Source organism: Clarias gariepinus, chromosome 24 (assembly GCF_024256425.1).
Source record: "Clarias gariepinus isolate MV-2021 ecotype Netherlands chromosome 24, CGAR_prim_01v2, whole genome shotgun sequence".
NCBI lineage: Eukaryota > Metazoa > Chordata > Actinopteri > Siluriformes > Clariidae > Clarias > Clarias gariepinus.
This window is the reverse complement of record NC_071123.1, coordinates 7,521,414-7,535,659: the sequence shown is the minus strand read 5'-3', so window position 1 is coordinate 7,535,659 and position 14,246 is coordinate 7,521,414. Positions and strand designations below refer to the sequence as shown.

Sequence of the window (14,246 nt, the reverse complement as noted above, 5' to 3'; positions counted from 1 at the left end):
ACAAGGATTGCGCAAGAGATATAAGGAATTATTGTCATTATTATTGGTGTTTTTGTTGTTGTTTAATGCTAGCAGCAACCACACTTCTTAATGTTATGGTGTAGCTATAAAGAAAAAAAAATCAACTAGAGTATCTCGTTCCCATGCCTTAGTAAGTCATGGCCACAACATAGTATTTAGTTGCTTAGTAAGTAGTGGCCACAATCTTGTTCCTGCGCCTTAGAAAGTCACAGCCACATCTTAGTATCTCATTCCCACACCTTAATAAGTCATGGCCAAAACAGAGTATCTCGTTCCCACATCTAAGTAAGTTGCAGCAACAAAATAGTACCTCGTTCTCACGTCTTTGTAAGTCGTGGCCACAACATAATACCTTGTTTCCATGCCTTAGTAAGTTGTGGCCACCCCATAGTTTCCTGTTCCCATGCCTTTTGTAAGTCGTGGGTGAAATACAGGTGGTTATCTAGGGACTCACCTTATGACAAGGGCTCCGTGCACGTTATTAAAAGCATTTCCTTCTCACCACAATAGAATGCGACTACATAAACATATCATTGTACTCGCAACACATGGACCCCTTAAACATGATACAATTCACATCTATATTAAATAAAAAGCATAGCTCTGTATAATCAACACATTTCAATTTGCTGAAAACAATAATCAATACAAAAAAACAGTATATATTTTAGTTTTTTTATATAAATAAAAGCATAAAAGATTTTAAACATACACAGAAGCACCACATACTAATTTGCATATCACTGTCTGTGATATACTGGGAGAGATGGAACGCCGTAATAATCATACTATTTGTATACATAGATTCCAGTATATCTCTTTAAATTGCTCATCAAAAATGAGCTTCTAAAAACATTTGCAGGAATATAAATCAGATCCAGAGACGGAGAGCCCATGGCTTCACAGAGCATAATCTGTTTCTCATCATTGTTGCAGTCAAAATTTTATTGTGGTACAGTTTGCTCATAGAGATGGTTTGTGTGAATACAGACGGTGTGTGATATTTTAATATGACAATTCTTTTTTAAAATAAATATTGAACATAAATGGGTTAAGAAAAAGAAATTTGATTATGTCTGAGAATTCTTTAAGCATTTAATTGAAGCAAAAAACAGACTTCTTATACACATTCTTAACTTCAAATGCTGAAATAACATATACTATTAAACCAGTGGGCCCAGTTTTCATGATCTTGCCTAGGGCCTCACAACCCCACAGGCGGCACTGGTCAGACATCGTATCCACGCATTTGTAAACCAGGGCCACAACATAATATCTCCTTTCCACACCTTAGTAAGTCATGGGCACAATATAGTAATTTGTGGCCATATCTTAGTAGGTCCAATGTAATTACTAACCAATGTACTGTACTTTATGTCACCCACATTTACTTATTTGCTTATTTGATTCACACTTCCATCATAAAGTGAAAAGTTCTTTATTTTTATTATTAAACACGAAGAAAATATTATTACCAAATTATTCCTGCTAAGAAAATACAGCGCGCGCTCACAAGCCAGCCTACAAATCCCAACTGTCCACAAACAACTTCCGGGTTTGAAGGCTTCAAAAGCCGCTGATTGGTGGAGCGCGCGGGGAGCGGAAGTGTATCTTGGTGGGTTTGTTTACAGGCAGAAAGAGCAACTAGCGATAGAGTAACAAACTTTTGTGATATGGACGCGTTACAAAGACACAGGTCTATGTATAAAGGCACAACTCCACCATGGAAGGAAACGTACAGAAAGGTAAACTTATTTCATATTACACGTTATGGTCAGTTGACTTTCAGCCACTGTTTGGTAAAATTACGGTTAGAAGCTCCAAGATTTCTGCTCAGATTTGAATGAAATATTTCATGCATTTGTTTCCAGGCCTGTAAAAGGATGCAAATTGTATCACAAGTTTTGCTTTCTCATGATTAAAATGAGGTAAATTCAGCTTCAATGCTAGAAAAAGTTAAGGCTTTATTCGTTCAATTTAAAAGCAAGAACATTAAGAAATAAGTTCTAGAAAGTCAGTGTTTGCTCCATCACTTCCTGTTTGTTCATCATGTGTCTATCTAGTTATATGTATTAAAACTGAAATTCTGTTTGGTGGGCGGGCAGGTGTTTGCACAGGTATGCCTTGCTGTCATCAACTTTCATGTCATACTGTGAGCATGTCACAAGCCATCCTCACCGACTGTAACAGTAGGCTAGTCCTTAATGTCTATTTCTACTATTCTAACTGTCCTCTCATTAGCGTTGTGTGGAAAGGTTAAAGAACAGCCGGTCGAGGTTACTGGAGAAGTATCGTCAGATGGGAGAAACCCCGAAGAGCTCCCTGCTTGTCCAGGAAGTGATGGAGATGGAGTGGAACGCCTTACAGTCTGCCAACCAAAGACTGCCTTCGTTATGGAACAAGGATGGCATCAGTGATGTATGGGTATTTCATTTTGCTCATACAACAACAACACCTAAGTATGTTATTGTGCGAATTTACTATTACTTTTTCTCTCTGCTTTATTTAACAGATGTACAGAGATACGCAGGAACAGGATGAACTAGCTGTACTGGAGGAAATCCAACAGGAACTCGTATCTCAAGGTTACTACCACGTTTGTATTTGTTTAATTGTACACATACGGTGTCTTAAAGTAACATTTAAGGTTTTTTGTTTTTTTTTAACTTTGTGTCAATACTTTGCTTCTGTAGTGTTTATTCCTTAAAGTAATACTAAAAATGCTTAAATACACAGGAGTGTGCAAATCATATATTTGTTAGGAAGCTCATCAGACAAGTAAAATCTCCAGTCTTGTTTCATCCTGCCCAGAAATTCTAGTAGCTAAGCTAGGAAGTAGTACTAAGACACTTTAACTTTAAATTATGATGTAGTAATGATGTCTATTACTGTAAATTGATTACTTTTTTAAAAATTAGATTTTCTTTCTCTAGTTTAATGAAAAGCATTAAAAACACAAGTGACTATTCTATGAGGGGCGTTTAAGTAAAACTGGATCTTGTAATTTTCTTGACTTAAAATTTTTTAGAGGAAGAAGTCGTAAAATCGATTGATGTTTACAGAAGATTTCAAGCACAATATCGGGATGAAAATCTTTGCTGCAATAAACATTTCTATGGGGCAAATTTCTTAATGAAGTATGTTTGTAAATAATGATCTGGCATAGGTGGCTCGGAGTTCTCTGCAGTCGTTCACGTCAACATTCAGTATTTCAAGGATCAGGCAATCCACAAGATTGCCTGATCCTTGAAATACTATGAATAACATTAACAACTTGCAGAAGAGACACATTTGTCTGTGGGAACTGTACACATGATTACTCACGAACACCACTTACACATCACAGGAACTCGGCTGGGAGTTGTTGCCATATCCCTGTACAGTGCTGACCTCACTACATGCCAATTACACATGTTTGGGCCATGAAAGGGATTCCTGGAAGCCCAGAGTTCTAGCATGAAGCAAGCTGTCCTGAAATGCTCTGATGATGCATTAGTGTAGCAGGAGATTATATAAAGAGACTAGAGGGTACCCGCATGGAGATTCTGACGCCTGCATGTTACCATTTTCTGCGAATGGAGTCTGCAGTCAACTCACTGCCGCTCCTCACACTGCTTGATTTTTTTTTTTTTTTTTTTTTAGCAGGCCTTACTTTTTGTGTCTGATGTATGTATCATCAATGTAGACATGTTGTCGTCTGATCCAGGAATTCAGTAGCTATGACCTCTGGCTAACATGCCTGCGACATACCCATAGAATGACATAAGTTGATGCTGCCTACTGTTATGTCACAGTATGACAAAACAGGTGACCTGCCTACCTACATTCAGTGAAATGCAAAAAGATGTGGTCGGCTACAAAAATAAATAAATAAATAACCAAATAAATAAACAAAAAGAAAGATGTTTGCTTATCCTAAGCAAAAGTTTGACTTGAACATCACTAAATAACCTCATGGATAAAGACCTGTAATCTGTTTTTGCTCTGACAATAACAATAAAAGGGAATTCCTGAAGGTTTCTTTTTATCTAAACACATTTATGAGGGTAATGTATAACGAAAATGGAAAGTGAATAGTCTGTTAAATGCACTACAGATGTGGTAGTCCTGAATTAGTTGAGGGGGGAAAATGCAGGTGACGTATTCTGTTAATGTACAACATTGGCTTTTTTTTAATTTTTTTTTTAAAGAGCTTACTATCATTGAGGAATACCACAAAAGCCTGCAGTATGAAGAAAAATATCTCGATTCGGTTGTGGATGAAATGGAGGACGAAGGAAAGCTCATCTGTCCCGTATGTCATGCGTAAGTACTTTTACTATGTAAATACATTAGCTACATAAATACATTAGCTCTTATTAAGCGGCTTATATGGTCATTAGTAGTAATAATGCTGTATAAGCTTATAGTACTTTCTGTATTACAGGAATAACCTGACTGTGAACAGCCATTTTACATCATGTCCATGTGGCCTTTATATCAACACATTGGTGAGGCAGATTCTGGGATGGATGTGGTCCTTTAGGTAATAACTGTACATGTTCACTATTCTGTACGTCAAAACCTATTTTAATCTTTCTACAGGGAAGAAAAATAACACCAGATGTACTCAAGCATCTGCTTGAGTCGAGAGTCACAGAACATATGGAGGACTGCCTTCAGAACCCCGTATTCTCAGAAGCCTCAAATGTGGATGGATCACGCACCCTTCTGATAAGCTGCAAGGTGACATCACTTGGAAATCAAAATGCGATTCAAATGTTATGAGAAGGTCTCTCAACTGCCAACCAAGTTTATCCCTGATTCAATAATCAAGGTTACAGTTGCTATAAAAAGGAAAATTTTAGAGCCAAGGATTTATGATGGCTTAAACAGTATAATATGAAAGATATCACTTATACTGCTTATGAGCAATTTTTAATCACACAAGCTGATGGAAAATAAACTATAAATTAAGATGTACCTCTTGCTTGGGACAGGTTTTTTATTGGCAGACATAATTCTCTGGAATATGCTGTTAACATGCCCTTAACATCACAGAATGATTCAAATCTTTGGAATAAGTACTGATTAAGCATCTCTTTTCTTATCTACAGGTGTGTGATTATCTCGCCATTGTCCTGTGAGTGACTCCAGTACAGCAGCCATCGTGTTTTTTTTTTTTTTTTTTTTAGTGTTTGTTTTTAACTTATGTGAAAATAAAGAGATTACTTATTTAGCATGTTTTTAATGTGCTGCCATTCTATAACATAAAAAAAGGGTTAAGCCAACCTTAAACCTCTTCCCATGCAGTGAACATTGTTTGATGTGGTGTATCCAGAATGCTGCACTGATCTACAGGTAGCCTGGATTATGACTTAAGGGTTTTGTTTAGTGGAATTTAACACTGACATGCTAAATGGATAGGGTCTGGTACCCATCATCACATGAAATATATGCTTTAAACATTAATGTACTGTGCTAAAGTCTTGAGCTATGTCATTATAGTTTGCTTTCAAAGAGCCAGACTTTTTTGGCTCTCTTTCAGTGTAGTTTCTGTATCTGACCAGTTTCGGAGGAAGAATTTTTGTAGAAGCCACACAGTGACCTATCAATAATTTAAGCACAAAGAAACACCTAACTTAAGACATGAAACAGTGAGAAACGGGTGCAGATGACGGGTGCAAATGATCAGGCCAGTGATTACTAAATTGGTGATGAATGAGGAGTGGTTGAAATGGATGAAAAATGAGGTTGCTTCTGAAGTTGTTGCATAAAACATCAAATTTTTAATAATTATTTAAAATAAAGTTATGAGGGGTGGCTCAAGTACTGAACATTGTATTTTTTTTTTTAATTGGAAACATTTACTTAGCACTTCAAATCTATCACACATATTTAGGAAATTTATTCTCAGCACATCATTTCCATGTAGAAATAATTGTTAGAATATAAGGATTCGTTTCCTTTCCTTTCAAACTTTGCAAAATTCTCTAGTTTATCCCTAACACAGATTAAGCCCTGCTCTGGACTGAGGGTTTTTAACATCACTATTGTTTAAATTAACAGCTCAACATGTGCATTCACAACTGTATACTATACTTAATTTATTTCAAAATACAAAATAAAGTATAAAAGGTTTGCACTGGGTCTTTATTATTTCTGAGTATTAGTATTCCCTATTAGCTGGACACAATCTGATCATTGGCATTTGATGAAACCGTTGAGGTCTTCCAGAAACTTGATGTATTCCTGATGCTCCAGTGCTGTGCTCAGCTCAACCAGCTCATCTGCGAAGGTGTTGTCCACACCTCGATCAGCCAAGAAGTCCATTAAATGGTCATAAAGAGCCTGTGGAGATGTTAAAGATTAACACTGAGTGTGATCACAAGAAGGAACAAACAATGCTTCTACAATTATTACTGCTAGTGTTAATAAATCCTACCTGTGCTAGAAATAAAAATTTAATTTCTAGTAAAAGTAAAGCTTACTTTATGGTCATGTGACCTTAATGAAGTAGTGCAACGTAAAGCTCTTTAAATAAAAGGTAAAAATTGACAAAAAAAAATTGTAGTAATGTTGGAGCTATTAATGTACAAGTATTCCTATCCCATGAAAACAGTCATCTCCGATTTATACAGAGCTTGCTTATTTTGTAAAACCCAAACTTCTTGTAAAGTGTTAGTTTAGTGTATTTAATTTCCTTAATAAAATGAACTAAGAGAAAGGACTGTTAATTTTACTAAGAAACTGCAGTTTGTCCTTTGGACCACTAGATGTCAGTAATATGCACCGTGTTAAAATTCTCTAGAACGTTCTAGTCTTGTGATAAGTTCACACACCCTTCTCTCTGTAGTCCACCATGTTACTAAAACAATCAATTTGTAATTTTTATAAAAAACAAAAATTGCAGTACTTATTCTACCCTAGATAAGCACACGCACACACATACCCAGTCCAGAGAGTCTGTGTTAAGAGTGTAGCTCGTCTCCTTCCAGTCCTCCTCTCCCTCAGGCTGGAAACTGACTTCACGGATGGTGAAGATATCGCTCTCCTCCTCTCCTTCGCCGTGCCCGATCTGCTCAGAGTTAAACAGCTTTGGATGCAACGTCTAATATATATCACTAAGCACAAAGCATCAGAACTGCCATTGCATTCATGTCGGAAAGCTTGGTATGTTCGCTGTGTAGTTAGAGGTTAAAATAAATAAAGCAAACTTAATTTCTAGGGGTTTACCTCGTCTTCAGGAAAATGGCAGTCGAACACCAGGGAATTCTTCGCCCCCTGTTTAGTCACCTCAATGACAAAGTTGGGTGTGGAGACGATGTCGGGCTAATAGACAGGCAAAAAAAAAAACATTACTTTACATTATACAGCATACATCATCAAGGTACCAAAAAAAAAAAAAAAAAAAAAGATGCTTTGGCGATTTGGGTAAAAAAAAAAAAAAAAACAGAACTGGTGTGCTTTTCTGCTGGTGTATCCAATCTGCCTCAAGACTTAATATTTATAATGAGTAGTTATTTCATTTTAATTCTAGGAATTGTGCAGCAGCTACATAACTGTTTCTAATAAAGTGGCGGGCTAGCACATCTCTAGATCAACTATTAAACAGTTTATCTATTAACATTTGCTGCCCTCAGATATGCTTTAAATTAAGTCTGAATGGGTAAAAATAATCGTTAGATCCGGAAAAAAAAAATGATACGGAAGTAAAAGATGGCTCTACCTCGTTTTCCTCAGCCTTCTGGCCTTGCTCTGGCTCTTCCTCCATGTTTGGGGGAATGCTGTTGTTAACGTTGAATGTGACAGTCACTCTGTAAAACAAGTCAGAATGGTCTTCTAAGTCTCAATGGAAGTATACAAATTTTTCAAAGATTATTTTTGTTTAAAAAAAAATTGAAATATGGCATAAGATATAGGAGAGCAAATAGGATATTAAAAGGAAAAAAAAAATCTCAGAACTTGATTCTTTTTCCACTCCAATCCAAGGACAGTATTTTGTGTAACAAGTTGTAGACTTACTTATCTCCAGAGACGAAGCGAGTAAGTTTGGCTTCAGTGCCATTCAGTTCAAGCTCCCATCCTCCGGACATCTTGGGGAGCGTCTTGCTTTTCTGTATCTTCTTCTCCTCCTTTATTTCGTCAAAGAGAAAATCTACAAAAGCTTTATCACCTGTAAGACATTTAGGATATGATGAAAAATAATATCAGATAAAATGATTTACAAAAGAAAAAAGAAAACACCAAGGAAAGAAGGGTGGCATGGTGGTGCTGTGGGAAGTGTTGAGTAGTTAACCCTCACAGCTAAATCCTAACAAGCCAAGACATGGACTGGATCAAAGTTTCCTGTTGGTTGTCAACAAGTGAGAGTTTTATCTGAGATGTACTCCTACTTCATACATAGCGTTCCCAGGAGGGACCCTGGTTCGACCATAAAGCTGACCAGAACAAAGCTGTTACTGAGAATAAGCTAATGAATGAATGACAAGCGAACAAACTCAGCTGCCCAAAGGTCTGAATCCATAGCAAACAATATTTAAAATTATAAAAGTACTATAAAAGTACAGCAAATGCTACAATTGAAATCGTCTGAATTCACAGCACTTGTACATACACTGAAAAGTAGAAGATTGAACATTTCTTAAATAAAGCAGAACTCATGCGGTTTCTTGCGGAGATGATTTTTTTTCTTCTTTTGTGCAGTGTCTGTTCTGATTTGAAGTTAAATGTTAAACTCAAATTAAAAATTCAAATTTTATTTGTCACATACACAGTACGATATGTAGTGAAACGCTTATACGACCGCCAGTGACCTTAAAAAGAGAATTAAAGCTTATAATAAGAAATAAATATGAATAAAAGAAACACGATAGAAAAATTTAATTGAACTAGGATAAAAATAGAAATAAAAATAGAAATATTCTGTACATAAAAATTGAAATAAAAATAGAAATACACTGTACAATCGAACATTTAAGAAATTTTGAGATTTGTTGAAAGAAACTCTGGTATTTGAAGCTAGTTTGTATTGTTTAATTGCTTGGTTTTTAAGTGAAAAAAACTGTTTTTACAAATATGTTACAACAAATAGGCTGCATTTAATTACTTGTTAAAAGTTTTTTAATTTAAACTTAAAAGGTTTAAAATCGGAAAACAAAACCAATAGAAAATGTGATATCGAATCAGGATATTTAGAAAAAAAAATCACATTACTTTTAAAATCGCAGGACTGAGGGATTGTACAAGTAAAAATGCTTATAAATGCAGACTTTTGGACCACCATGTATTATGTACTGAGTATCATCGCATGGTTAGACTTTCATCATTCCTCATTCAAGGTCATATGACGCAAAATGTACGTGTGACGTCATACGCAGCGTGGCTCTAAGTTTTAGAGAGCAAAATGCACTTTAGCGAAAACAAAACAAAAAAAGTCAGTAACAAACTCAGTGTTACCAAGCAACCTTACACATGACTCTTGTTTTTTTAAACAAGCAATATTAAGAGACGTGCTAAATATTAGAATATATTTTATTGTATAAAATTTTATTTAGTGAGCTACAATTTAATGATGACAACTGCCTTAAAAAAATCATTAAAACCGAAAATATGAGTTACAGTATATTACCCCACACTGATGCTAAGCGGCTAGCTACTGTTCTGGTTAATTATCCGACAGGTAAAGTTATTTGAAATGAGTTCTTTAACCTGCTTTACCTTCTGTGTGGAGGCCTCCACAACCGCAGGACGGCAGGGTGTGTTTGGAAGTGAGCAGTTTGCCTCTGCGGTCGGACGCCGCGCCGTTGCTGCTGCACATCATCCATATCGAGCGGGTGAACGGTCGGGTCGTGGCCGAGCTCGGAGCGCAGAGCGCGGGTCTGACGAGCTGCTCAGCGCCGCGGCACACAGGCGCACTCGGGGCCTTGCTGGTTAGGCGAGCCGCCATGCTTACAGCGCGTGTTAGTGATTTCAGCATGATTGTGTTTCTTTTCCCTTCTGATCTGATCTAATGTAATCTCAAGTCTCCTCTCCTTCCTCACCGGTTACCCGAATGCGCCAAGAAACACGTGCAGAAGGACACGATGACCTCACACGTGAACTTTGCACCGGAACGCGTTCCTGCCGCTTAAGCTACCGACTGCGTTCCAAATCTAAACAACTGACTACGAAGTGCACTCGGACTGACGCTAGATTACCCGCAGTGTAGTGTTCATGTAAAGGGAGCAAGAGTGTATTTAGTAACCAGCTGAATGAGAGGAAGCGTGTTTGTTTTTCACTGTTTCAGCGTTAGACATTTTTAATTTTTTTGGTGAAACTTAGTTTAATTACGTTTTTTTTCACGCAGTCATGCAGCGTTGTGTAGTTTGCAGCGAGCAGATTTCCAAATATAGATGTCCTGTGTGCAGAATAAGATAGTAAGTCACGTTAGTAAGCATGTGATGCACACGTGTGTATGTACTGTAGAAATAGTGCGCATAGTTCTGTGTTTAACTGTTAAACTTTTCATGTAATGGTGTAAAGAAAAAAAAGTTCAACCTAATTGTATTTCCCTTCTTTTGCAGCTGTTCTGTAGGATGTTTTAAGAAACACAAAGGTGATGGTAAGCAGGTCTTGTTTTATTTATTTATTTATTTTTAAATAATTGTATCTAATCATTCCTAAAAAAATATATGGTCTATACTACTATAAATCTATATACACTATATGGACAAAAGTGTTTGGCCAAACCTGCAATGACATCGTATCATAATACATAGGCTTCAATATGGAGTCGGTCCCCCCTTTTGCAGCTATAACAGCTTCCACACTTCGTTTTTGTTTTGTGGGAAATCGTGGCCATTCATGCTGTAGAGCATTTATAAGGTCAGGAACCTGATGTAGGACGAGAAGGCCTGGCTCGCAATCTCTGTTTCAGTTTATCTTAAAGGTGCTCGATGGTGTTGAGGTGAGGGCTCTATGTTAGGGCCAGTCAAGTTCTTCCACATCGAACTCATCAAACCTTCTCCAAACTGTTGATACAAAGTTGGAAGCATAGCATTGTCCATGATGTCTTGCTGAAGCATTAAGATTTTTCTTTTCTGGGGGGCCTAATTGAAACACCTGAATTCAATAATTAACATGTTTGTCCAAATACATTTGTCCATATAGTGTATCGGTCTCCGTGTCCCTCTCATTGCACAAATATGGTGTCTGGGTTTTTATTATCTGGTTTTAAGTAGGAGGGCCACGTTTGAGTCTCGCCACTTCCAGGTCATTGCTGCGTCCTTGGGGACGACCCTTAACCCTACTGTCTGTACAACATCGCCACTGCTTTCAGGCACAGTCCCAAGCCCGGCTAGGAAATCTGAGGTTTGCATGCATCCGGTGTATTCTAGATCATGCAGAAGAACTGAATCATTTTGGCAATGCCTAAAATATAAGGGACAAAGCCCAAGAAAAAAAAAAAGAGAATAAAAAAAACTAAGGGAACCATCTACTCAGGGACTGTCTGACCATTTGATTCATACACATTCACATTCCATACAAACTTAAATAATTCTTTTGATTGTGTAAAGCTGCTTTGCGACAGTGACGATTGTTAAAAGCTCTATACAAGTAAAATTAAATTGAATTTAGCTTTGGGCACACAAAATGTCTAATGTCTAACGATGACAAGCAATCAAAAAAATAAATTCTCGGGACGAGTTTACTGATTTAAATAAAAATGGTTAACATCATCATTAACATTAACAGTCTCACCCACTTTACACTTTTTCAAGGAAGAAATAAAACAAAAACAAACTTTCCCTTACATATTAACTACCTAACCTTATACTTGCCATACAAAACTAATCTCATTTATCATACTTTACTGAAATTTTTTTAATCTTTTGTTTTTTTGATGGCCTGTGTTCCCAGACTCATGCCAGCCAGTGCAAGATGCCGCACCTCCTGCACCCGCACCGTGTCTGGATTCCTGTTCGAGTGGGGGTGGGTTTACTTTTGCACTTGCGTTAATGTTTTTTTTTTCTTAGCCTCACTAATAGCCACACAGCTGTTTAGTGAGTTATCTTCGTATTGTGTGTATGGAAGTACTCCATGGTTTTTATGGTTTATTTTTTTTACCACGCAACTTTAAGTGATCCCCATGCACAGTACAGGTTAATGGAAGCTGAACCATCAACTTACAAAAGCAAGTTGATGGTTCAGCACTATCCTTACAAGCTTTGATAATATGTTGAAGGGTTCTTGACCCAGTTTCAGTCATTTTAAAGCTCCCTAGTTTTCTTATAATTTAGTTTAACCTAGTTAAAGTGGGTAACTAGAGTGAATAAATTTATCCCCACATAGCTGGTGTTTTAGCCTACATGTGAAGTGTGACAAACTGTATTTGTTTACCATTCCAGCAGCAGAGCCATGGATGGTTGATGACCTTCTGGATGAGGACAGTCAGTCTGACCGAGTTCCTGTGCAGCAACTTCAGCTTTTAGGTAGTGTTTATTTGGCTAGTAAGATTTAATGTGTATATGCTTAATATACATTTTATTGGCCATGATCAGTAAGCCAGAGCTTTAACCCCCTGAAGCCTCTGTTCGATCCACGACCCCTGAACCACAGTATCGGTTGTAAAATGTGGATATTAGGGGAAAAAAAGAATCTTAGTCATTTGAAAACTGTACTTAAGGGCAATTTTAGATCAGTTTACGTAATGTGTGTTAATAAAGAAATCTCCACTTTGCCTATTGTTCTAGGTGAATCTAAGGATCTGAAGACTCTGCTGCAGAACCCACACCTGAGAAATCTGATGCTGTCTGTCTATTCAGCTCGGGATAAAGACAAAGCCATGAAGAACGCCATGCAGGAGCCATTGTTTGTAGAGCTCGCCAACCAGTGCTTACAGATTGTTGAGCCAACAGAAGTACAAGATGATAATGACGATGATTAGGAAAGTAATTAGTATGAGTAAGGACATTAACTCAGGCTAGTGCTTGAAGAAGAACACGATATGTTTACAGACTGATTTCTAGGATTGTTAAAGGACAAAAGATGGAATATACTTCATTCTACTCTTCACTGGATTCCAGTAGTTTAAGACTTAAAACTCCCTTGCAGATGGTGTTTAACAGTAAGAGTAAGTTCAAATCAAACCAGGGCTTGTGATGACTGTTTTCATGAATAAAGGCATGAAACTGATTCACATTTATAGAAAACTTGCCAACGTTTTAAAGAAGGTTATATAGTGTTTCTTTAAATATAAATTTGTAAGGTCCACTTACCAAATTTCCATTCAGTCCGAGGTCTGGAAAAGTGACAGTCCAATTCCAAATAGAGAACTACAAAAAAAGGCAAACCCAAAACTTTCTAACTGTATAGAAAAATTACATGGTATGCCTTTTAGTGTGAAAGGTGACACCTTCTTTGTGCCACCAGTTGTTTTGTATTTGGGATCAGATGCAGACCTGTGTCCGCCTATTGAGTACCCCAGCTATACACCGTGAACGACACACTGCAGGCGTTCCCTTGAACATTCTTCAAATAAAAAAACCTGATCCTAAAAAATTGATGGAGAACTTGTTGCTAACTTGAAGAAGAGTTATCTATCTACTATCTAAAGTTACTTTGTGGTTACCGGTTTGATTATTCTCCATATACTATAACATATACTGCAACCAAATAAAATGTAATTTAAAAAAGACCAACATACCTGTAAATAAAGAACTGCTTGGTTATAAAAATGAAACAAACTCACAAATCCAACATATCAAATTTATTAGCTTATTTATAATCTTAAAAAGAAACCGGTCATAATTGTACTAAATCTCAAAAATGTTACATTAACATTGTATGTATATATATATAAATATATTTTAACATGTGGACCTGAAAGAAAAAGAAAAAAAAACTCAGCAAGTCAAAACAGTAAAATAGACAGAAATCATTTCCTGGTTAAATCATAAATTGTCTGTGCAACGAGCTTTAAATAAATCAGAAACGTTCCGTACCAAGTACACAGTACTAAACAGTACAAAGACGTTCCAGGTAATGTGTTCTGTCTGTTTCTCCAAGATCTAAATCCTAAATGAAAACCATAATTTGATCATGAACTAATTTAAATAAAGAAATGTTTATTTCTGATATGCTTTGAATCTGATGTTACCATCATGTAGTGTTTTCTTTCATTTTAAAATAGACTTGCATCTCCAGTGCAAACATAGCTTTAGTGTTTCGGTTCAACTGTGCACAGGTTATCTCCAGTTTATCTT

The 14,246-nt window shown here is 36.7% G+C and overlaps 3 protein-coding genes across 4 annotated transcripts; 2 read left to right on the top strand and 1 right to left on the bottom strand.

Moving 5' to 3' along the window:
* Positions 1-1,628: 1,628 nt before the first annotated feature.
* rpain (RPA interacting protein) lies at positions 1,629-6,097 on the top strand. The gene is made up of 7 exons (XM_053485437.1): positions 1,629-1,766; positions 2,263-2,439; positions 2,534-2,606; positions 4,212-4,326; positions 4,448-4,511; positions 4,606-4,746; positions 5,118-6,097. Exons 1-7 carry the CDS (start codon positions 1,695-1,697, stop codon positions 5,145-5,147), a joined length of 672 nt encoding a protein of 223 aa, XP_053341412.1. The 5' UTR covers positions 1,629-1,694; the 3' UTR covers positions 5,148-6,097.
* A 37-nt stretch (positions 6,098-6,134) lies between these two features.
* On the bottom strand, positions 6,135-10,087 carry c1qbp (complement component 1, q subcomponent binding protein). The gene is made up of 6 exons (XM_053485436.1): positions 9,721-10,087; positions 8,026-8,176; positions 7,730-7,817; positions 7,237-7,332; positions 6,953-7,078; positions 6,135-6,351 (listed from the first exon to the last, which is right to left on the bottom strand). The coding sequence occupies exons 1-6, from the start codon at positions 9,977-9,979 to the stop codon at positions 6,202-6,204; spliced, it is 870 nt and encodes a 289-aa protein (XP_053341411.1). The 5' UTR covers positions 9,980-10,087; the 3' UTR covers positions 6,135-6,201.
* Positions 10,088-10,187: 100 nt separating this feature from the next.
* Positions 10,188-14,129, top strand: znhit3 (zinc finger, HIT-type containing 3). Of its 2 annotated transcripts, none has more exons than XM_053485439.1 (5): positions 10,188-10,418; positions 10,566-10,603; positions 11,902-11,973; positions 12,393-12,473; positions 12,735-14,129. In XM_053485439.1, the coding sequence occupies exons 1-5, from the start codon at positions 10,351-10,353 to the stop codon at positions 12,926-12,928; spliced, it is 453 nt and encodes a 150-aa protein (XP_053341414.1). In that variant the 5' UTR covers positions 10,188-10,350; the 3' UTR covers positions 12,929-14,129. The 2 variants fall into 2 exon arrangements, with proteins under 2 accessions (XP_053341414.1, XP_053341413.1); XM_053485438.1 differs by having other exon boundaries at positions 10,238-10,418; positions 12,390-12,473.
* The last annotated feature ends 117 nt before the right edge of the window (positions 14,130-14,246 follow it).